At 36.9% G+C, this 24,023-nt stretch overlaps 1 protein-coding gene across 1 annotated transcript in view; it reads left to right on the plus strand.

Annotated features, from left to right (window-relative positions):
• The window catches only part of LOC134753777 (uncharacterized), a 65,227-nt gene that overhangs the window by 39,688 nt on the left and 1,516 nt on the right, over nucleotides 1–24,023 (plus strand). The window contains exons 18-38 of the mRNA XM_063689716.1: nucleotides 95–320; nucleotides 2,256–2,353; nucleotides 2,705–2,902; nucleotides 3,022–3,148; nucleotides 5,189–5,335; nucleotides 6,081–6,247; nucleotides 10,142–10,306; nucleotides 11,400–11,537; nucleotides 11,671–11,838; nucleotides 12,089–12,199; nucleotides 13,762–14,003; nucleotides 17,965–18,017; nucleotides 19,201–19,410; nucleotides 20,369–20,599; nucleotides 20,689–20,795; nucleotides 20,893–21,016; nucleotides 21,115–21,288; nucleotides 21,432–21,559; nucleotides 22,009–22,131; nucleotides 22,362–22,484; nucleotides 23,132–23,292. Of these exons, the coding sequence (XP_063545786.1) occupies nucleotides 95–320; nucleotides 2,256–2,353; nucleotides 2,705–2,902; nucleotides 3,022–3,148; nucleotides 5,189–5,335; nucleotides 6,081–6,247; nucleotides 10,142–10,306; nucleotides 11,400–11,537; nucleotides 11,671–11,838; nucleotides 12,089–12,199; nucleotides 13,762–14,003; nucleotides 17,965–18,017; nucleotides 19,201–19,410; nucleotides 20,369–20,599; nucleotides 20,689–20,795; nucleotides 20,893–21,016; nucleotides 21,115–21,288; nucleotides 21,432–21,559; nucleotides 22,009–22,131; nucleotides 22,362–22,484; nucleotides 23,132–23,292 (3,221 nt within the window). The remainder of the gene's footprint in view (nucleotides 1–94; nucleotides 321–2,255; nucleotides 2,354–2,704; nucleotides 2,903–3,021; nucleotides 3,149–5,188; nucleotides 5,336–6,080; nucleotides 6,248–10,141; nucleotides 10,307–11,399; nucleotides 11,538–11,670; nucleotides 11,839–12,088; nucleotides 12,200–13,761; nucleotides 14,004–17,964; nucleotides 18,018–19,200; nucleotides 19,411–20,368; nucleotides 20,600–20,688; nucleotides 20,796–20,892; nucleotides 21,017–21,114; nucleotides 21,289–21,431; nucleotides 21,560–22,008; nucleotides 22,132–22,361; nucleotides 22,485–23,131; nucleotides 23,293–24,023) is intronic.

Below are 24,023 nucleotides of genomic sequence, written 5' to 3' on the forward strand. Positions count from 1 at the left end.
TATATCCTCTAAGATTCAAGTCGGTGCAAAGTTAGCTTAAATGGACTCTACCTAAATGCAAGTGGTCGCAGTGATTTCCGTGTAAATATTTTAGCTGCTGCGCATGAGCCAGGTGTCGGTGGGCGAGGTGGCGGCGGGCAAGCTGGTGAACCTGATGTCCAACGACGTGGCGCGCTTTGACTACGCGCTCATGTTCCTGCACCAGCTGTGGGTGATCCCGTTGCAAGCGGCTGCGGTCCTGTACCTGCTCTACATCGCCGCTGGATGGGCGCCATTCGTCGGCCTGTTTGGCGTAGTGCTCATTATCATACCCTTGCAAGGTTGATATTTTTATATTTATACTTTGATTTAGATAGATATACATATTTCATCACGTTTTTATTGTTATTGTCTGTATCTGTATGCAAAGCTTGTGCCTAATATTATAGTACCACAAGTCTACGGGTCACTTAAATCACAAAAAAGCCGACCGACGTACTATATGCGCCGTGTCCAAAATTACCGCCTTCTGCATCTGACCCCTGATCCAACCACCCAGCGAGAGTCTCTCTAGGTGTTGGTCGAGACTTCGGTATGAGACCGTTCGCTGACATGACCGTTCGATCTATCAGCACGATGTCAGGCTTATTGGCTACAATAGTTCTCAGTGATCATAGACCAATCTCAATAGAGCGTGGCACGACCATTTTTGAGAACGGGCGCAGGTGAGTACCTACTTGTAGTACGGTACTTCGCGGTCCACAAGGCCGTATAGGAGAGCAAGCTGCTAGTGAATAATTCGGGCTAAGAGATTATGTCCGTGCAAGTACTCGCCGTTAGCAAGATGAGAACAACCGGAGATAATATGTCTGAGTGACTCTCCGGGACGGCTGCATACCCCCGACAAATGTCGACCGCACCGTCCTTTAGGATTAGGATATATCTCCGGTAGTTGTTCGTCAAGATACTCGTAACTTCGTCCGCAATTGCACAGGCAAAACCCTCGAATTCTCCGACGAGGTCCCCGAATCGTAGCCAGTTCACCGACGCGGGCAGGTCTACATCGGGTCCCGTGAGGGCCTTGTAGAACCGACCGTGTAGCTGCTTATCCTTCCATCCGCCTTGCGGTCCTCGGTGCTTAGTACTACAGGTTTATGCCAGTTCTCGTTTGCCAAGGAGAGCGGCGTGAGGCCCCTGTCTGCTGCCACCACATCACGATGCATCCCACACTCGTTGTTGAGGAAATAATTCCTAAATAACGGTTGTGGAGATTTTTGGCGTTTAGAAAGCCGCGACCGCGCGGTTATTATTATTTTATGTAGGTATGTCTTTTCCATATCCCAGACAATTGGGAGGCGTGCGTAGAGCCGAAGTCAACAGCGCAGAGGCCCTTTAAGACAATTTAATCCAAAAGCAACGGATACACGTGGCGGATACCATCCCCGAGCGCACAATGTGATATATACATCCGGTGCTGGTACCCGCCAGGTGCAAAGACTATTGCAGTGCAGCACTTTTGTGCTGCGATGGGATCTAAGGTCAAGTTGGATGGACTGGATAATGGGCTATGGGGGGAGACTAGCTGACACCTGCCGTGACAATCAGTCTCAAAATTGTAAAAGACAGGTGGTGACTCATTTAGTGGGCCCCACAACGGCCGCACGCACAGTGCGACGATAGGGCAACACAGCTCGCCACAAGCTGCCCCCGTGGGGTATTATTATTATTCAAAGCCCACTATGTCCCACTGCTGGGCAAAGGCCTCCCTTCTCTTTTCCACTTGTCTCAGTTTAGTGTTATATCTGGCCAACCTTTCAAAAAGGAGTCGAAGTTATCCCGCTATCGCCGACGAGACCCGCCGGATCCCCGGTTAGACTCGTGGGGCTCCCACTCCGTGGTTAACTTGGCCCACAAGTTGTCCGGCATTCGGCAGACATGAACATGACTAGCCCAGTCCCATTTCAATTTAGCCGCTACTTGAATACTTACTATATTTACATATTTATACTTATTATATTTATTTATTATTATTTATTAACTGTTCCATTCAACGATTATTTAAATTTCATTGGAGATAATTTGTACTTAAATTAGGATTATGCTAGAGGTTGTCATTTTTTATGGGAAATAATATTGAGACCGTGTTCCATATTTATTATCTCTACAGTTTCGAAGTTTCTATAACTGATCTGATGATGATGTAATAATTATAATATATTGTTAATGGTATTTTGCAACCTGGTAAAAATAAAATTTATCGATCAATACATTTTCAGCCGGTCTTACAAAATTAACTGCTGTTGTAAGACGTAAAACTGCTTCCAGAACCGACAGGAGAATAAAACTAATGAGTGAAATAATAAACGGGATTCAGGTTTGCTATATTTTGTTACATAATTTGCATTATGTAATAATTATTTCCATAAGTATACATTCATTAATGTCACTCGCGGGACGGGAAGAGGCACTTTGTAAAATGTCGATAATCTGATGATGTTGTTCGACGTTTGCCAAAGGGACTCTACAGAGAAAAACTGCACCATATCGAATTGTGACGATATGAGGTAGATACGAAAGTACCTCCAATTTTTCACAGAAACTTATTGCATGTGCTTATTTGACTTTTTACTTCACTTTTCCTGTTTTTCCTATACCTAACCTCAACTGACATCAAGAGCAATTTCTATCAGGACGTAATTTTATACTTTTGTACTGTAATTTTCAGGTTATAAAGATGTATGCTTGGGAAATTCCGTTCCAAGCAGTAGTGAAAATGGCCCGATCGCATGAAATAGCTTCAGTTAAGAATGCCATGATCATTCGTAGCATATTCCTTGGATTCATGCTATTCACTGAAAGGACAATTTTGTTCTTAACAGTTTTGACCCTCATTTTAACTGGGTCAATGATCACTGCAACCACGGTATGTAATATTGTCCACATGCTAACATACTTAATAAATTTGCAAACGTGACCGTCGTGAACGACGTGAACGTCTGCCAGTGAGATAAAGATTCATCTAATCCAGTACTTTCATTGCAGATTTATCCTATTCAACAATATTTCTCGATTATCCAGATGAATTTGACTCTTATTCTTCCGTTTGCTATTGCCAACCTCACGGAACTATTTGTTTCGTTAGACCGTATTCAAGAAATTTTGGTAATGGGTAGGTATTTTATTTATTACATTTAGGTATACCTACCTGTATATCTACCTGTGCATCATTATCAAAATAAATACATATAGAAGCGACTAGAGGACTTAATTTTTTGGAGCTATCGTTTATTTTATACAATATAAATCTATATTAATTATTTGTACACGGTGTTACTTGAGCCACTGAAAAGCTAAGACACCCCAACAGTTTGTTTTTATTTTGAACTCATCTTGAGTATTTATTCTTTAAACCGATAAATATTTAAAAAAATATTAGTTGTTTAGTTTTCTTAACAATTCTATTCGACTGCTAATTCTACACAAGATGCTTCGTCGTTTTAGTGACATCAAACAATTGCTAGTTACCATCGAAAACACTGCTAACAGACCATCTTATGCATACCAAAGATAGATATAACTCCGTAATAGATGGATACAGTCTAAGGAAAAAACGTGCGTCGAAAATCACGAAAATTTGATTCTCGATCAGATGGCGCCACTAGTTTTGGCCTACACTCGTATAGAGGGCGTTGACCGTTTCGTTTGTTATTTATAATTTTAACGCATACCAGTGAAAGAACATGGGTCAAAATCGTATAAAAATTATTAATGCAAATAAAAAAATCATTTATCCATATTTAAATACATTTTATCGTATTTTTATAAATATTTATTTTTAGTTTTAAAGTGTGTCGACAGATGGCAGTGAATTTTGGGGTTACAAAATTTACTATGACAGTACCGCTCTAGTATAAGTTACTCTATGTGCATACCTTACTGCAACGAGATATGGTTTACCAATGGCCAGTTAAGGGTGTTGCTCAATGCTCATTGACAAAATAACGTGTCAAATGCTAGTTATTGATATTATTGCATTACAAACCTAGGCATGTAAAAATAATAAAAAAATTACCCCCATTAAAACATAGCGCGATCAATTCTCCTATCGATTCTGAACAAACTTTTCAGTGGGTCATAAAACACATGAATTTGGTTATATAAATGCGTGTGACTGACTGATTCATCAACGCAGAGCCGAAACTAAAAACTTTAGAAAGTTGAAATTTGCACACAAGGGGCCCTATTCGAGATGCACAACTGTCAGTTTCGGCTTCAACATCAGTTCAACAGTGGAATGAATCATTTGTTCATCAACTGTGGAAAGTATCATTTGGTTGTACACCAAAACTCATTCATTGAAAAAATTATGCAACAAAAATCAACTTTGTTTTCTTACTACTATACGGTTTAAAATGGCTCTGAACTCTGCGTGGTTCGGTTTGGTTTCGTTGTCACCTAACTGTGGATTGCTAATGTCAAATTTACCTATTCGACAACACACGATTTCTTCCATTCAACTGAAGTTCAACACGAAACGTCACTTAACGCATGTCGAATACCGCTCCAGGTTACATTAATTAATGTGTACAAGAGATAATAAGATTTTGAGAAATTCTACTCCTAAGAGGGGTTAAAAAGGAGATGAAAGTTTGTATGGGGTTCAAGTTTTATTTTAAGCTAGGAATTTGAAACTTCATATAAAGGTAGTTTATTAAAATACAAGAAAATTTATTTCAGCGTTTTTGAAAATTCATCCCCTAAGGAGTTTAAAAGGGAGTTGAAAATTAGTAATGGGAACAATTGAGTAGGTGCCTACTAGGGACTTGAAATTCGTAGAAAGGAAGAATCAATAGGTATTAAGATAGTAAGAAAAATAATTTCAATGCTTTTGAAAATTTACCCCCTTACAAGGTTAATAAGGGGTTGAAAGTGTGTATCGGGACATAATAAATCCACGCGAATGAAGTCGTGGGCAACAGCTAGTGATAATATAATGTCATTTAGTGGAGCATGGCTGCCGTAGATATTTGGATGCTATTGTGTGGCTGTTTAGGAAAAAAACGTTAAATACCATTGGTACAAGTTCTCATTGCAATTGCATCGCATTGCATTGCTTAACGTTACAATAAACTATGTCAACTATGGTCGCAGCGATTTATGGTTGTTATTGATTTACCTATATATTTATTCTCATTTTATTATGTTTCAGATGAAAGAGAGGATATTAATAACACACCAGGAGGAAATAATACTATAAGACCAGTCTCATTTGACTCTAATCCTATTAAACAAGAGCCAAATTCTATTGTACCCAAGAAATATACCCATAACGATGAATTTACTAGACAACAACCAGGTATTTGTTTTTCTTAATTAATTTCTTCACATTTTACCAATTACGAATGTGGTACCTAAACTCTACGAATGGTAAAAGCTATTTGTTTTTGGAGTGAATTATCATAAGAGAGGTATAGGCACTGTGAATGACATTTCGCTTTTTGTGGTAGGGCACAGGACAGCGGATGTCATTCCAGATCTAGAGCAGAGCCCAACTGGGGAGGTACCTCCACCTTACAGAAAACCGCAGCCAAATAACACTAGACCCTACTAATAGTGTTGTGTTCCTGCCGGTGAGTAAGGTTGCCAGAGCTCGAGGGAGAAGAGTGTTAGGGTCGGCAACGCGCATGTAACTCCTCTGGAGTTGCAAGCGTACATAGGCTACGGAGACTGCTTAACATCAGGTCGGCCGTATGCTTGTTTGCCACCGACGTAGTATAAAAAAAAATTTGGTGCAATATTGCTGTAATGTAATTTAAAATAATATCCTTTTAATTGAGTTTCTCGAATGTCTTCATTAATACCCACCTCCTCTTCTACCTCTCGCACCGAGTGATGGTCCCATGACAGTTCCTTCAAGTCTGTTTTGGTTGGGTTTAACTCAAGAAATTATTGAATAAATATGTTTTTACCTTATGTGTATTAATTAAAGAAACTTCTAAAAAAAATCTACAAATATTTAAAATATGATCCATATAAAAAAGAACTGTTATAGGAACCATCATTCGACGCGAGAAGTATAATAATGCTTTGTGTTGTTCCAGACACCGCTATAGGACGTCCATCAGCAGCCGTCGACTACGCTTTAGAGTTGGCGGGAGTGACTGCCTCCTGGTCGCCGAATGGCGACGAGACCACTCTTGCGAATTTGTCGATAAGAATTCGCAAAGGCAAACTTTGTGCAATGATAGGCCCTGTTGGCTCCGGAAAAGTAAATATTTTTTATTAAAATTACATACATAACCAACATTAGTCCAACTTTTCAGCAAACACTTACCGGAAAACGGTTTATAATTCAATGCAGAAAAATTATATGGCCAAATGTCACTTCGCAACCCATTTTTCGACGTCGACGTGGCAACTCAACACAATACTCGTATCATAATTCACATGATTTCCCAATACAACGGTTACCAAATGTATTTATGTTACGACATGAACTTAAAAAGTCACTTTTTAGGGTTTCGTTGTCACCTAGAAACCCTTATAGTTTCGCCATGTCCGTCTTTCCGTTCGCGGCTTTGCTCCGTGATCGATAGTGCTAGAAAGCTGCAATTTGGCATGGATACATTATATTAAATCGTGCATGGCGACAGAACGGTAAAATAAAACTACAAATATGATCTTTTTTACTGTATGTACCTCGCCTCGCATACAAGATGATAAATTTTGTTTTTTTTTTGCTTTGACCCAATAGTGTGGGGTATCGTTGGTCGTGTGATAGGTCTTTCAAAACTAATAAGTCTTCATACACCATTTTTGAATGAAGTTAACATTTTCGGAAATAATCGCTCCGAACTTTTAAACCATGGATCTAAAAAAATATGAAAGAAATTGTGAAACAACAGCTTAGTAAGTAAATACTTTCAAATAAAACTATAGCGAACATGATCGGTCCAGCCGTTTTCAGTAAAAAGACTTACAAAGCGCTGCGACGGTACCGTCAAACGGGGGAATTATAGACAGGTTTCAAGTTCACAGGAAAAAAAAAACATTTTAATTATACTTAGCATCAACAATCTGATTGGTGATTGCTGTTCGTGGACTCCAGTCCCTAGTTATATTTTGGTTTTTACGTATAATTATAAACATATATGTAAATAAGTAGTTTATTTTATTTTATTTTTTATGTGCTTGTCCTAGTTGGAGTGGGGTAAGCTTTTGGGGAGGTTTACCGTGACGGCTAATGCAAAAAAATGGTAGGTACTGTTTTGACTTTTTAAATAAGGTATTAAGCAAGTTAAGTAAGGGCGCGTTCATATTGAACACATTTATTGGAAAAAAATTGACATAACAATAAAATTTTGTCTTTTCTTCAAATATTGACATTTTTTTAACATTCCATTCCAAACCACTTCAAACATAGTTTAAAAGAAGAGATTAGCATGTAATCACAACTTTTGTGCTAATAGGAACTAGATCAAAACAATTTTAAAACTAATACCCCCTACTTGAGTCAAAAATATATATCACGAAAATCAATAGTAATTGCCTACCTATTAAACTTGGGACGTCGCAGGCTAAGAGAAGAAACGTACGTTGAAATTTTAGTGTGCTCATATCAATGCAATATTTCAGACATGAACGGATTTTTCATCGTGATCCGATTTGCCCTGTGATCCGATTCGCCTCGGTCTATACATTGTTTTGCAGCACAATAAAATCACCAGTTTTAAAGCACTTACAAACATTTTTTTAAGAGAAATTGTGATAGATGCAAGCATTTTTGTACGATACATGTATGAACGTGTTGTTCCTGCGGGTGAGTTGTTGACAGTGAATTAACCAACGTATCACTAACGGTTTTGCCAGTATAGGTAATCAAATTTCCTATTACGTTTAGTCTCATTTTATGCACCAGTCTATACTTAATTCCCCCGTTTGACGTTATACGGTACTCCCTTAAAATGCTTGTAATGTCCTTACATGATACTTACTAATAGCCCCCGTTTGGGCTATTCTGACAGAATGGTAACTACGAAACCCTACACTGAGCATGGCCCGACATGCTCTTGGCCGATTTTTATTAAAACGCTACGCTTTATATAACATAATGACTTGGTAATGCCAGGCCTATGGAACTCTCCGCGCGAGCTCGGATTTATACCTACTTCTAGCTTCCCGCCGGCGGGACTCGAGCTAGCCAGTTGGTTGCCACACGCGCTCACGCACGCACGTCACCGCGCGCTATGCCAAAGAAATGTCTTCGTCACTTCGTCGAGACATTCTCAATATACCACTGTTATTATATTTACGATAGTTACAAGCTACGTATGTACTGTTAAATTGTTTTAAAGATGTAGGTAATGTTTTTACGACACATTTATAGCTAGATATCTACCTAAGACACCTAAGTATTTGAAAGAAGCGTCGGCAACCCTAGCGTTGTGCCGGTGCGCGCGGTGCGGGGAGCGGCGCGTTGAAGGTCACTCCATTGTATTTTTGTGTAGGTATCAAAACGGTAGGTATTTGCGTTTTCTTTGTGAGATAAGTATCTGTTCGTAAGAACTATTATATAATCTGTGGTAATGCTAATACAAATCACGGAAAGTTTATTTTTGTATGTTAACATCGCACGATGTAAAAATTTTGGTTCTGGCTGTTTGGTCGCAGTTAACCTAACACGATTGAACAAAGAAATGTATTTCAAATGTTGTTTTATTTAATTAAAGGAGAAATGGAAAAGTTCACCGTATCGGGAAAGACTCGAGCTTTCGTACTTTTGGAACACCGATCCAATCGCTCTTAACTCTTAACTTAATCGGTAGTATCTGAGCTCAGTTATCTACTACTACTACCGATTAAGTTAAGAGTTAAGAGCGAGTGTGGATAGCTAGCCAAGCTATCCAAGCTTACCAGAAGCGTGCGAGTTACTTTCTTTTGTTTTAAAATTTTTAGTATCATTTGCTGACGTATTGCTTAATAAAAAATAGTCAAATGTCATAATAATAATCTATATATCGTTTCATTCACAAAGACGCGTGCTTTACCTCGTATTATCATGCTATTTATTAACCCTTTAGTTTAGTCCGTAGCGGCAACATACTTGCCATCATACTTAAAACAAAAACGGATCTCTACTATAAGAAATACGGTTCGAAATCGAATGACTAGAAAGGAATGTCAAATGGTTAAAAGGTCAAAGGTTAAATTTGCCAAATCTGCGCGTCATCGTGAATGACACGATCTATACTTAATGGCGAGTTGGCTATAATGTTTAATTAAAGTCCAGTGACACCTCTAGAGTCTGTGCGAAAGAGAAGAGTCATAGAATGGACTGGTACCTTTATATTCCACGACTCTTCTCTTTTCGCACAGACTCTACCGTTAGCACTTACACCAGTTACACCGGTGTTGATCTTGAGCCATGCTAGATGTCGCTTTTTGTGGGAACACTAAATGCATACCGTTTTATTAGGCAGGCGTCCGGTTTTTTACCCCATAGCCCTTAGTCCAGCGCTTCACCTAGGGTTTACACGACGGATCTGAAATGTATGGGAAGATTCGCGGATTCGGATCCAGATCCGGATAATTTCATACATTTCGGATCCGGATTGCAAACCTTAGCTTCACCCAAAAACCTAGTTCATTTTAGATTCCATCAACAATCCTTATACCCTGGCGGGTGCTGCCTCTGCGTGCATCCCATGACACGGGCAAGGGCAGCATGCGCTCGGTGTACCTTTTACATCTCAAGTGTCAAAAGGGCCACTACGTATTGGCTTCGGTTCCGCGCACGCAACCTCACATGACCGGAACGCCATTGTTTCGTAATTGGTATATATCTATTAAACAATTATTATTCTACCAAGAACATAATGAATACTCGTATTTGCCGAACGTTGGTAGTTAAAGTAAATCATCGGCGAAAAGTTGTTTGCCAAGTGAAATTAGGATAATAAAAGTTCAGCGAAAACGTAGAACACCTCGGAAACATTGACCACCGCAAAGGTCTAGTCGAGATCACACCACACCACCAGTACAATTTGACACTGGGTTAACGGTTTAAACGGTTAACTGATGGCGCAAGTGGCGCTAATAGGGTAAGTTAAATAAACGCTTGTAAAAATGATAATAACGAGAAATATTTTTTTGTGCTTTTCAGTCTTCATTGTTACAAGTGCTGCTCAGAGAGTTGCCAATAAGCAAAGGCAACCTCAATGTCAAGGGACGGTTGTCGTACGCCAGCCAGGATTCCTGGTTGTTTCCCGCAACCGTCCGAGAAAATATTTTGTTTGGACTGCCTTATGACTCCAATAAGTATAAAGAGGTATTGTATGTACGTCAACAGTCATCACTTGTATAACTGACGACGACTGTAACTAATCATTATTATTAACATTAACCTTATTTATCCTATCATTAACATTAAACATGTTAATTTAAGTTTCGATTGTTCATCTAAAATGGCATTATTAGAAATGCCAACAAACACAACAGTGCACTTCATGACTGGGACTGGGACACATAATTTCATATTCAAACGAAGTTTGTTTTTACTGAAGTATGAATAGGTGATTAAGAAATGTATTTAACTAAAAATTTATAGGTACCTACCTATATGAGGACGACTTTTGTTCTTAAAATGGGCACCCTCGTTTTAAGATCCTCGGTAAAGATAAAATTGCTTTGAAATATTCTATCGATTCGAGTATTGTAACAAGCAGTTCATCTGGGATTGTCCTTTTCTTGGGTTAAATGTGTAGTCAAGTGTAAAAATATGGGTGCTCATCTTAATTCAATTATGTCCCAGTTGTGTGCACCTATAATTGTACACTTGACTGTGCGAAAAGTACCTACGAGTACTATTTGTATTTATGACGACTTGAAAACACGCAAATATATAATAGATATTAGTGATTTACCGACTATTGGTTTCAAGTTGAATTTTGACTCCACGCGACCAATCATTAAGGTCTTTGAACTAGCAAGGGACATCTCGCAAGGATCGAAACGATTATTTGTAGCCGACTAGCCGACTAGCCGACTAGTCAAAATTCAACTTGATTTCAGTGATCTTGACCTGATTAGTAGTACACCTTGTTGGGGATTTTTCAAGGGGTTAGTTCCCCGTACGTAGTGACCAGAAGAGCCTTTCCCCAGCAGACCTGTTCAAAGTTCAAATACTTATACTTATTCATGTAGGCCTAGCAACAAGCACTTATGAATGGTGAAAAATATGTACATATATATTATCTTAAGCTAATTATCATAGCAATTTATTGATGTTAATATTATTCCATAATAGGTAATATTGAATTATTATACAGTCTTTGTTGTCTGGAGTGCACCATCAACAATAAGTAACCTTTCAACGGCATCCCACATTGAAGTCGGTTTTTTTTTTTAATTATTTGTTATAGGTTTGTCGGGTTTGCTGCCTGTTGCCAGATTTCAAACAATTTCCATATGGTGACCTCACTCTCGTAGGCGAACGCGGAGTGTCTCTGTCGGGAGGACAAAAAGCGCGCATTAATTTAGCAAGAGCAGTCTATCGTGAGGTAAAAAATGGTATTATTCATACTTATTGAACAGTGAATACTAACTAGTAAATATGCTTGGATATAATGATTTTTTATATACCTACTTATTTATTTTTATTTCGCTGTCAACTTTATGGTTTCCTTCTTTTAGGCGGATATTTACTTATTGGATGACCCTTTGTCTGCCGTGGATGCCAATGTCGGCAGAATTCTGTTTGAAGATTGTATTAGAGGTTACCTGCACGGTAAAACTGTGATTCTGGTTACCCATCAAATTCACTTCCTTAAATCAGCGGACACTATAGTAGTATTGAATGAAGTAAGTATTCGTTTTCCCTTAAGTATCTCTCTTCCGAGTATCAAAACTAGCAAAACAAAACACAAATAGACCTTGATGCTGATGGAGTACCTGAATATGTTATACGCCCGACTACTTTTCTCATTTGCCTGCTGGCAGTATTGAAAGGCAAAAATGATTACTAGATTTATTACTGTTTAAAAGATTTAAGCACGCAAGTTAATTTAAGTAACAATTCTACATATATTACATATATTATTTAAATTTCTAGGGTGCTATTGAAAATGTGGGTAATTACGAAGAACTCACCAAATCTGGGAAAGAATTTGCGTTACTCCTGTCAAGCTCCGACGAGAACGTTGCTGAACCCGGAGCTACTAAGGTAATGTGCACAACGTAATGTGTCTACTGTCTAGTTTGTGTACAAGCCGTTTTTTTCGCTACGGTCGTGATTATAGAATATTTTACTTGCTATAAATAACGTTGCGCTTTTGTGGCACAAATGTAATCTTTTCAACTAAAAGGTACCACATTGTCGGTTGTCGATAAGGTTGATTTCAAATTGAAGCATTATGGAAATAGCGCCTTATTCACAACCGACAATACCCTTTAGGTTAAAAACGGCACAATACCTAGTTTATGATTATAAATTAGGAGACCACTCATCACTTTCCTTTACGAGTAGGTACACTAACTCACTCACTTTTTAAAATCGTTTTATATGTAGGTACTTATGTGAAAATATTAAACTTAGTTTTTATAACACCTAATTTCTTTAAAAATTGACATTTCTTGAACTGTTAATTTTATTTAATACCATGCGAATTGAATTTTTCACTATTCGTATTAGCACAATCAGAATAGGACAAACCTCGAAATCCTGAAATTTGTTATGTATGTTAATTAAAGGTCTCTTTTTCATGTCCACACTATTTGACATTTGGGGACCTCGGGAAACCGCCGTATCTTGGAAAATGTGTACCATCTTGGAGAAATTTTACTCGGATCGGAATATAAGTTCTCTATAAAATCCGCTCAATAATTTAGGCGCTATTATAAAAAGTAGGATTTCATATTCGGCGTCCTCTCAAGACGCCATATTGATTTTCATTTAATGAAACAAGTGTAAATAGGTTGTGAAGGGCAAGATCAGTCTACCAATATGTCATTTGAAAAAATCCGTCCACTGGCCTAGGCTACAGGGTGTACTGAATCATCAGTACTTAAACCCATTACCCTAGTTTCTGGTGGTCGCAGTCAAGTAAAATGTTGATATTGGGGTTGTACGAATGTATACACAAAAGTGGAATTCTTATTCCCCCAAGTTTCCTATTAAGATACTCGTAATATCCCCTGGAAAAGTACAGGGGGCTAAGTGAGGATTCAGCATTTTCTCTAAGAACGTGTATTTTTTCCGCAAGGGTGTCGAAGTTTTTTATGTAGTCATATTGTTATAGAGAATTTAGATTCCGAGTAAAATGCAAATTTCTCCAAGATAGTACTCATTTTCCAAGATGGCTGCGGTTCCTCGAGGTTCCCTAATGTAAAATAGTGTGGACATGAAAAAGAGACCTTTTATTAACACATATCAAATTTCAGGACTGTTCCAGAGATTTAGAGTCCTAATCCGATTGTGCTATATAGTCATGTAATTTTTTTATAAATGAAATAAATCTTGGTTGCCAAGAGATTTTGTATTTTTTTATTGTTCTAATTAATTAATTATGATTCCAATATGATTCAAATATAAGTTTGATGTCAGTTACACGTTCGAATTGGCCTGTCAGGTAAAATATTTCACAAAAAATGCATATTAAGGAAAATGACGAGTGAAGATTCGAGAACATAATCGCTTGTTTTCGCATTTATTACATACTTACAGAAGTACGCGTAATAAAGGATTTCAAGTTGGCTAGTTATGTAATATTATGTCGTTATCTGTAGCTCGAAGCGAGGCCATCGATGAAACGAGGTATCTCGAGAGTATCAATCAAAAGCGAAAGTAGTGAAGTAGAAAAGGAGCAAATCCAAGAAGCAGAAGAAAGAGCCAAGGGCAACCTGAAGTGGAAGGTCCTCTGGACCTACCTATCCTCAGTGGAGTCGTGGTGTCTCGTAGCCACCACAATAGTGGTGGTCTTGGCCACCCAGGCGGCTGCTACTGCCACGGACTTCTGGCTCAGTCTATGGTAAATAGAATTGGACTTATTTAGTTCGTTATAAGTAACTTTTGTTAGTTGTTTTAATTTTGTGGACTTTGACTTATCTTATACAAACGTTAATACCTAGATGGGTAATTTTTAAATTTTGTCTAGTACCCGTACCATGATCCGAGCCACTGACAGTGTCAACTCTTGACATATATACGCTAACGTCTACGTAATTTACTTTCTATACATCTCGCTCGCACTAATATATCAGTACGAGCGTGATGCAACTTACGTTCACGCTAGCATTTATGTCAGTGCCAAACTGGTGGTAGCCACATAGGTGTATGTGAAAAAATGTATACCTTTTTTTGATGATATACAGGGTGACCTTAGCCATTGGACAAACCCTGAAATCCCACGTAGGGTTACTTCTCAGAAATGCTCTGTTAATATTTTTTTAATGAAACAAAAGGAACAAAAAAATCTAACAAAAATTAATTCCAAGGATCGACAACAAAAACAAAAAGAAACATACTGTATTAATCATTGGCAGTGTTTTTGAAAACTTGTTCGAAAATGTGCGGCAATGGTGACATTTGACAAAAACCAGAATCTTATTAATGTCTTAAATAAAAAAGATAATAAGATCAAAGAAGGTTTAATACTATTTATTACCTCAGGTGCTATTAACACATACAGGCTGCCCTAAAGAAAAAAATCGTAATTTGTTAATTGCTTCGTAACCGCTACACCGGTAGTATATCTATTAAGTATAATTTAATGCAAATAGATAAGCTTAATACTCTCTGGAGATTAAAATAATGTGAATATACAAACGCGGTTGGGATTTTATTAATGTTGTGGTCGTAACTTGCCTTAGAAATCGATTTAAAAAAGCAAATGGTTATAGTATTCAATTTACAGTGTCTACTTCAAAGACATTTCAACAAAGTGCATAGGTACTATTACTAAAGAACTTATTTAAATAATCAAAGCCATTAAATTACTAATTGCAACAATGGATGTCATAACCGCGCGTTATAGTGTTTTTCAAACGGGAAGGGAGGGTGTGGTGACTTTTGATTTTTTTTCATTCCATGCCATTGACGTTTCAGACCAATCTTTTTTTAACATAAATAAATTGAATCTTTTTTAGCTTAGAATATCTCATTATAATTGGCACAAATCACCAAAATATATAATATTATGTAAATCCATATTATAAATGCGGAAGTCTGTCTGTCTGTCTGTCTGGCGTGTTCCCTCTTCACGCTTAAACCGCTGAATCGATTTAGATGAAATTTGGCATAGAGATAGGTTGAGTCCCTGAGAAGGACATAGGATAGTTTTTATTCCGAAAATCATCCCTTAAGAAAGTAAAAAGCGGGGTGGAATTGAGATAATTAATGAGGTGCCTGCTAATTTGTGTGCATAATATGCTCAAATTGAATTATTGCTATGAAATTTTTTCCAAGCGCTATACTTACTTTAGCTGTTGTTACTAAGTCCACGCAGACGAAGTCGCGGGCAAAAGCTAGTATACAATAAAAAGATAAATTTAATATCGTTGAGTTTCATTATGTAAAACGGAACTCAATAGGGAGTATTACTGCAATGTTCAGCCGCCAGAGTGCTGCACTAGTGCACATACTAATACCATAGAGTAACTTATACATACTAGGCCTTTAACAGTTTTTTGACAAGTTTTCACTATGACATTGATGCATTAAGGCGATTTGTTTACGGGTGGCCTACCGCGACACGCGAAAATTGAAATTTCTTTATCTGCCTCTCTATCGATCGAATAGGCAAGAGTGATAGAGAGGCAGAAACCGAACTTCCGATTTTCGTGTTTCGCAGTAGGCCCTGTCATTGTGCTAGTGACGCCCTCTACGCAGAGTTTTGCGTAATATTCCCCATTGCAATAGACTCTGACTCTATTTATCGACCGAATCGATTCCGCTCGTGTTAAGCCGACAGTGTTTTGTTTTTACTTCGGAAAGGTGTTAATGTTGATACCATAAATGAATTCAGCACCCCCGATATATACGAAAACGTAACCAAACCCGGCCTAGCAACTTCACTGATGTTGATAATCAAGATAAAAATGAGAGCCCTAAATAAACCTTCAAGAGCGGATATCTCAAAAACTATACAAGATATCAAACCCACCCTGTATAATCGAAAAACCGAAAAATTGAACCTTCAAACCCCCTCCCCCTGAGCACCAGGGTTACGGTCGGGGACTTTTTATATGGTCATCTCCTAACTAGTCCAAACAAAGCTACGACGTCAAAAATTGTGTTCCTAGCATTTCTCTCTATACCTTCTTATTCCTTGGCCTAAAAAGTATTCACTCAATCAAGAAACGTTCTTATCAACTTTAATGTTATTTTTATAGACCGAGATTGATGGGGCACACATAAATGGAATGCCCCCCTTAAAATATATTTTTATAATTTTTAACTTTGAAACTATACGGTCTAACAAAATACACCTACGATCAAAATTTTGTGACATACGGACAATCGCCGGACGGACAGACGGGACAGACGGACAGAAAATTAGTTTTCACATCACCTATTCGAAAAGGGAACTTTTCTTTCCTGCTAGGAGGCATCAAAGTGGCACTTTTCTGTTCAAGGACATTTTGTTGCCAGTATGAAATATTGACACAAAGACATATGAAATTAGTATGGAGATAATCGATTACAATTCCTTTATAATCGATTACGTGCATACAATTTTTCTAACTTAAATAATATTTTGTTGTAATTGTAAACAAAAAATGTAATTATGTAATTACCGTATTTTAAATTAATTAATATCATATTTAAATTAAGTAAATTAATTAATTAGCGTAATATTTACAAAGAAACGTAAAAAAACTTTAGTTTAATAATTTAATTTTCATTTTGACATTTTAGGTCTCCTTAAACGCAGCCATACTTGTCTATGCAATTTAAAAAGTTTATATTTAAAAAAAAATGTACAAATATTTCACAAAGCATTAAGCGGTTCTGTATTCTGTATAAATTTGTAAATACTTAGTTTAAATCAATAATAATAGGCCTTTTCATCTGTGTCAGATGTTTTAAGCAGCATCCCGGTAACGACACTAATAATAATAAATATAAGTAATATCAGTCTTCATAGTGTTCTTCCGAAGATTTGGTTCAAAGGGGTAAGAGCTAATTTGTTATCAGAAAAATCTACAAAAATAATGTACTTGATTTTCATTGTATCATTTTAGTTGTTTGCTGCTGTTTTTGAAAAGATATTAGGTACATAATTATGAGCTGTAGGTACTTTTAATTTGTCACTACAGTCACGTCTGAAAATATCGATACGGACAAAGTGCCAGAAGTATGTACCTATACTAAGGTCGTGTACACATATTTATGGCACTTTGTCCGTATCGATCTTTGCTTAAAATAATAATGTTTTGAAACCTAATGTTAGTATGTAATTTCCTCATAGGTGATGTGAAAAGCAGTATGTGTCACATGGTAGCAAAATTATTTTCACCTTGGGCGTTAACACTTGAATCCCTCACTACGCTAAGGATTCTATGTTAGAATCCCTCGCTACGCTCAGGATTCTATTATAGAATCCTTCGCTTCGTTTAGGATTCAATTGTACGCCCTCGCCGTAAATATGTCATTTTGCTCCCTTGTGACACAATCTACTATTTCTGCTACTAAGTAACTACAATTCAAAAGCTACAATTTATGGATAAACCAATCACGCTACATGATACTTGCATTGAAATGCAGTTACACATTTGTTGTTCAAAGTCAGAGATAGGAGAGAGCTTTTATGTATGTTTTTACCTTTTTTTAAGTTGTAGGTATAGAACTGAGATTCGTTTTACTTAATTGCTATATTATTATTTTGCAAATTGTTATTGCTATTAAAGAAACAAGCTGTTCATACAAGTAAAAAAAAACATATGAATAAGAATTACCCAGGTATCTAATAAAAAATACGTACATTGCAGGACTAATAATGTCGACGCCTACGAACAGGCTTTGCCAGCTGGGGAGGAGCCCGGTAAGTAACTTAAGAGGAAAGACAAACGTAGTCCCCATTTTCCTCTCTGGATATTGACATTATAGAAAATTACTTTTACCATAGATATACTCTACGTTTGACTTTTTTCGATTATTTGATTATTGTACAAATTAGGAGCGAAAAACAGATTTCATACAAACTTTTAAATGCTCCTAACTTATAATAATTAAAAATTCGAAAAAAAAATCAAACGTAGGAGCATAGCTGTGGTTGATACACAACTAATTGTGTCAAAATATTTTGAATAATGTTAACACCCAGAAAGGAAAATGAGGATTACGTTTTTATGAAAAGGCGATTTCTCGCGGGTCGTCCACTTTCGTACCGTCTTTTGATACATATTATAATCGTATTAAAGATAAGACTGTACACGATGAAACCCGGCCATGCATGATCTGGTAGGTATTTTCTTTACCTAATGCTCATAAGTTATGTGACATAACCAAGCAGTTCTTTTATTTTAATAATCTTTAATTATTGTAATTCATAATAAAAATACAATCATATTATAATGTATGGGCTTCTGAGATTTCGCCAAATTTCGCGTTTTTTTAATAATCTTCACTTGCTTCGTACTACAATGCCACAGTTGTATTTATACTTTCATAAGCTGTTTTATGCACATTAGAATGTCATCTTACCAAAAACATACTTTATGAAACTTTGTTTTACTTGAGGTAGCCAGAAAAACTTTCTACTCCAAGCACTGATTGTTTTTATATGGGAGGCATTTTTTTTTGTCAAAAAGTCAAATTCTCCAAAGTTAAAACACCTCAGAACTATCTCAATCTGAACACAATCAGAAAAATGTTAGGTATTGTGAATACATAATGTAATAAGGTATAATGTGGTTTATACAATTAAAAATAATAAAATATTTTTAACTGGAAGTTTTGGTAAAGACACCGTGGACAAAAAAATATAGGTATTTACTGTGGAATATATAACGCTCAAAGTCACAGACAACCCAACTTTATATTATGTTTCTAATTTTATTATGTAGTTAGATAACCACAAATTATTAAGAAAAAAGTGCTGCTTGAAAATGTACATTCATTTAAAAGATTTATCACATCATTCGTGGCCGGGTTTTATCGTGTACTGTCTTTATATGATCAGATAATAAGTTTTTTTTTTACATTTACGTGACGTGCAATTTCAGATCCCGGTTGGAATACTGAAATTGGAAACTTGCAAAATTGGCATTATTTACTCACTTATGGCTGCTTAATTTTGGGCATCATCGTGATCCTACACACTCGAATCTACGCCTTTGTTGTAATGACAGTCCGAGCCTCACAAAATATTCATAATCTCATATTTAAAAATCTTATCAATGCCTTGATGAGATTCTTTGACACAAACTTATCTGGTGAGTTATGTTTGTAATATTCATTAAAATGTCTGGGCCCAGATTCTAAATGTCAAGCGCTTGATAAACCTTACTTATTTCGTCGTCCTAATTAGGATACTAATTAGAATCAAAAAAATTGTTCGTAGTTAGTCAGTCTATATACGCTTACTAGGATATAACTTACTTGCTAAACGCGGTTACAGTGACTAAGTCATTCATGATTTTAAATTATGTAAGGTGTATCAAAAGCTTTACTAAAGGCCACACATAATTGCATGCAATTCAATTCAATTTATTTATTTATAAAATAATAATTTTACACATGCAATTTGCAATACACTTCAGCATTCGATCGACTGAATGCTTAGCCAGGAATTATCTTAATAGCCATGCCATTTGTTGTACTGTGTGTAGAAGCCTTAAGTATAGTAAATATTTAAGAGAAGCCAGGAAATTAGAAGGGAACGAAAGATATGGCGCGCCGCGCGTAATTTGTGATGGAAAATATGGCGATTGCGCGGGTTTTTACCTGTTAACTCATTAAAATGTTTGCAAATTATATTTCCTTTTAAACTATTACTCGTCAGATTCCTTGGCTATTTGATACTAAGCTATACATCATTAGCTATTTGATACTAAAAGTATACTGCTATGGTATACAGGGTAACTATATAAAACAGAGAATAAATTAAAATTAATCATGTATTCGTGATTTTTTCTATCGAGTCAATTTCTGCTTTTTAGGGTTTTTGTTGGAGTCTGCCCATGCAAATACTCGTATAGTAAATTTCTGAATGATTTTATCATGGCAATTGGCTTTTAGAAAAAGTGTAAAAATTCAATATAAAAAAATTGCTTTAGCCTTTCAAAAAGATCCGTTCTGATCTGATCCAGAATAACTGCATAACTACTTTTTACCTTCCATCAAATGCATACTGCGTGTATGATCCAGAAGTACCTAATGTTAAATTGGCAGGTCGAGTTTTGAATAGATTCTCAAAAGACATGGGTGCGATGGACGAAATCTTGCCGCGATCGATGCTGGAAACCATCCAAATGTACCTCTCCATGATAAGCATCCTAGTGCTGAACGCGTTGGCTCTATGGTGGACGATCATACCGACCTTCGTTTTAGTTATCATTTTTATTGTTCTCCTGAAATGGTACTTGAATGCAGCGCAAGCCGTGAAAAGATTGGAAAGCACAAGTAAGATTTAAAAAAGACAAGTATATAATTAAATTACATTACTTTTGACGAGATTCGCTTCACATACTAAATAATACTTTATGTTGCAGCAAAGAGTCCTGTTTTCGGTATGATTACGTCTACAATATCGGGCTTGTCCACAATTAGGAGCTCAGGTTCTGAAAAGAGGTTAAATCAATTATTTGATGCTGCACAGGTTTGTATATATCTGTTTTTAATATTAGCGTTTTCTTAAAAGTGGCACTTAAATACCATTATTACTATAAAATTATAACATATACATTTTTTTTAAGGATCTACATTCAAGTGCTTTTTATACATTCTTGGGAGCTCAAAGTGCATTCGGATTATATTTAGATTATCTTTGTCTCGCGTACCTGGGCACTATTATTGCCGTTTTCCTCGTTGTGGATTTTGGTAAGTCACCAACGTCAGTTAGATTGGTACTCAACAAATAAATTGTTTCACTCTTGTCAAGTGCGAAACACAACGAGTAAGTATGTTTATATTTTCAGGTGAATTGATCCCGGTGGGTAGCGTGGGTCTTGCCGTTAGTCAATCCATGATACTCACAGTGATGTTACAAATGGCCGCCCGGTTCACCGCCGACTTTTTGGCGCAAATGACGTCGGTCGAGAGAGTGATCGAATACAGTGAGCTGCCAAAGGAAGAAAACATGTATGAAGGAAGTAAGTCTACGTTATAATAAGTTTCGCAATACCCATTCGGGTTTTTTTTAAATAATGTTATATTTATTAGCGTTAATATAGTGTTTTTAATCAAAATTGGACATCTTAAGTAATGCACACTAATCAATTTATTGTCTGTTCAGAAATACAGGCGCCACCGACTTGGCCATCTCACGGGGAGGTGCACTTCGAAAATGTCTTTATGAGATACGGACCTGAAGATCCGCCAGTTTTGAATGATTTGAGCTTCCAAATTAATAGTGGCTGGAAGGTAAATATAAAATTTTATAAATCATTAAGTATAAGGTATGAGGCCGGTTTGCATAACTGCTGAAAATGTAAATATTTTTCTCATGTGTGTTTTGACGACCGGTCTGGCCTAGTGGGTAGTGACCCTGCCTGTGAAGCCGATGGTCCTGGGTTCGAATCCCGGTAAGGGCATTTATTTGTGTGATGAGCACAGATATTTGTTCCTGAGTCATGGGTGTTTTCTATGTATTTAAGTATTTATATATTATATATATCGTTGTCAGAGTACCCATAACACAAGCCTCCTTGGGCTTACCGTGGGACTTAGTCAATCTGTGTAAGAATGTCCTATAATATTTATTTATTTATTTATATGTTAATTTCATAACATGTTAAAAAAGAATCAAACACTTGAGTTAATTCAATTAAGGCAGATTTGCAATTTTATAAGTACCTATTAACAATTTTCAGGTGGGAGTCGTAGGCCGAACTGGGGCAGGAAAATCATCGTTGATTTCAGCTCTATTTCAACTTTATCAGATCGATGGTAACATCAAAATTGATGGAGTAAACATCAAAGACGTGTCTAAACAGGTAAAAACTTTTACTTAGTTACATTACATTTTATTACTCGTCTCCAAAATGTCGTACCAGCATAGTAATCAAATCAATAAAGTACTGGGGCATATAGCATTATCAATTACATAGTATTATTTTATTAGACCAATGTCGTTTCGTCGTGTTCGTTAATTCATACAGACTAGACGGTAACAAATTATTCGATAAATGTATATCATAAACTTGTGTCATCGTTTAATTTTCAGACCTTGAGATCGAAAATATCTATTATTCCTCAAGAGCCCCTACTTTTCTCCGCTACATTGCGGTACAACTTGGATCCCTTCGATACCTACAGTGACGACGATATTTGGAGAGCCTTGGAGCAGGTAGGCACTAATGTTTACTTTGCCATTCGGATCACGCAAATATTGGAATAGCAACTGATACCACGTACTTGGCATTATTCTTATGCAGCAATATAGTAGGTACTTATAGACAAAGTCATTTATATTGGAAATGTCGTAATGGAGGCAACATCTTAGTATTCGGATGTAGTGCAACTTAATTATGTAAGGGGTATCCAGGTAACTTTTTAGGACTCCGTACCTCAATAGGATCACTTGTTGTCCGTCCGTTCGTCTGTCCGTCTGTCTCTCTGTATAGGGTACTTCCCGTTAACCTAGAACTATGAAATTTGGCAAGAAATATCGTCTTACACTACAAATACAGGGAAAAAGCTGAAAAATATGAATTTGTGAAAAGAAAGTTAAATTTTGTACGAAACCCTCGGTGGGCGAGTTCGACTCGCACTTGGCCGGTTTTTTTTTCAATTAATTTTACTTTGCGATACTATAACTATGATAAGTAGTCATCGCATATTGGAGGCTGTATTAAGTAACTTATGAGTTATGACTTTATTGTCATTATTACAGGACTCATGTCACTGTTGATTAAATTGTGTGCCGTAAGTTTTATCTATTTCCTGTTGAATATTATTGGTTCAAGTTTCTTACTCGACCTATGTACTTCTCAGGTAGAGATGAAGGATGCTATACCGTCGTTGAGCTACAAGGTCGCAGAAGGTGGCAGCAATTTCTCGGTGGGGCAGCGGCAGCTGCTGTGCCTGGCGCGCGCCGTGCTGCGCTCCAACAAGGTGTTGGTGATGGACGAGGCCACCGCCAACGTTGACCCTCAGTGAGTCAACATTTGCCGTCCGTGTTTCGTTTTAATGTTGCTGATCATTAATGTGTTTTTTTCAATCAGCAAGCAGTAGGGAGCTGTTTCACTAATGTCGTTTTAAAGTGCGATTACTCTATTAGGGACCAACTTTTTGCCAGCATCTAAATAAAATAAAATATAATAAGAGGTCCGTAGCTACTCAGTGAGCCCATGTCGGCAACTAGCCAGTAATTCCTTGCCATCAATTAATTCTCGAAGATCAACCGTTATCAATGTTACTATATTCATTGAAAATTAAGACCGGCACAACTATTTACCATGGGCAACCCTAACTTCAGCAAAAAATACCTATAGATGTGTGAAAAACGATTTAAAGTAAAAAAAAACCGGCCAATTGCGAGTCGGAGTCGCGTTCCAAGGGTTCCGTACGTTACACAATTTAAACAATGTATTTTTTATGTGAAACGTTAGTGAAATGTCTTTAAAAACCCCGTAAGGGTCGGATCAATAACTAAGTAATTAAGTCCGACTTGCTTGACTGCAAAATTCTAGTAGGCTTTCCTGTGATTTATAGGTAAATATCTATTTTGTGTTGTTTTAGCAAAATTTTCGACCCAGTAGTTTCGGAGATAAAAGGGGGGGGGGGAGGCCGGGGGGGAATGGTAATTTTTTGCCTATTTTCTTAAATAACTTCTAAACTGTTTATCTTAAAATTATAAAAAATATATATTTGAGATTATCACAAT

Source organism: Cydia strobilella, chromosome Z (assembly GCF_947568885.1).
Source record: "Cydia strobilella chromosome Z, ilCydStro3.1, whole genome shotgun sequence".
Classification (NCBI taxonomy): domain Eukaryota; kingdom Metazoa; phylum Arthropoda; class Insecta; order Lepidoptera; family Tortricidae; genus Cydia; species Cydia strobilella.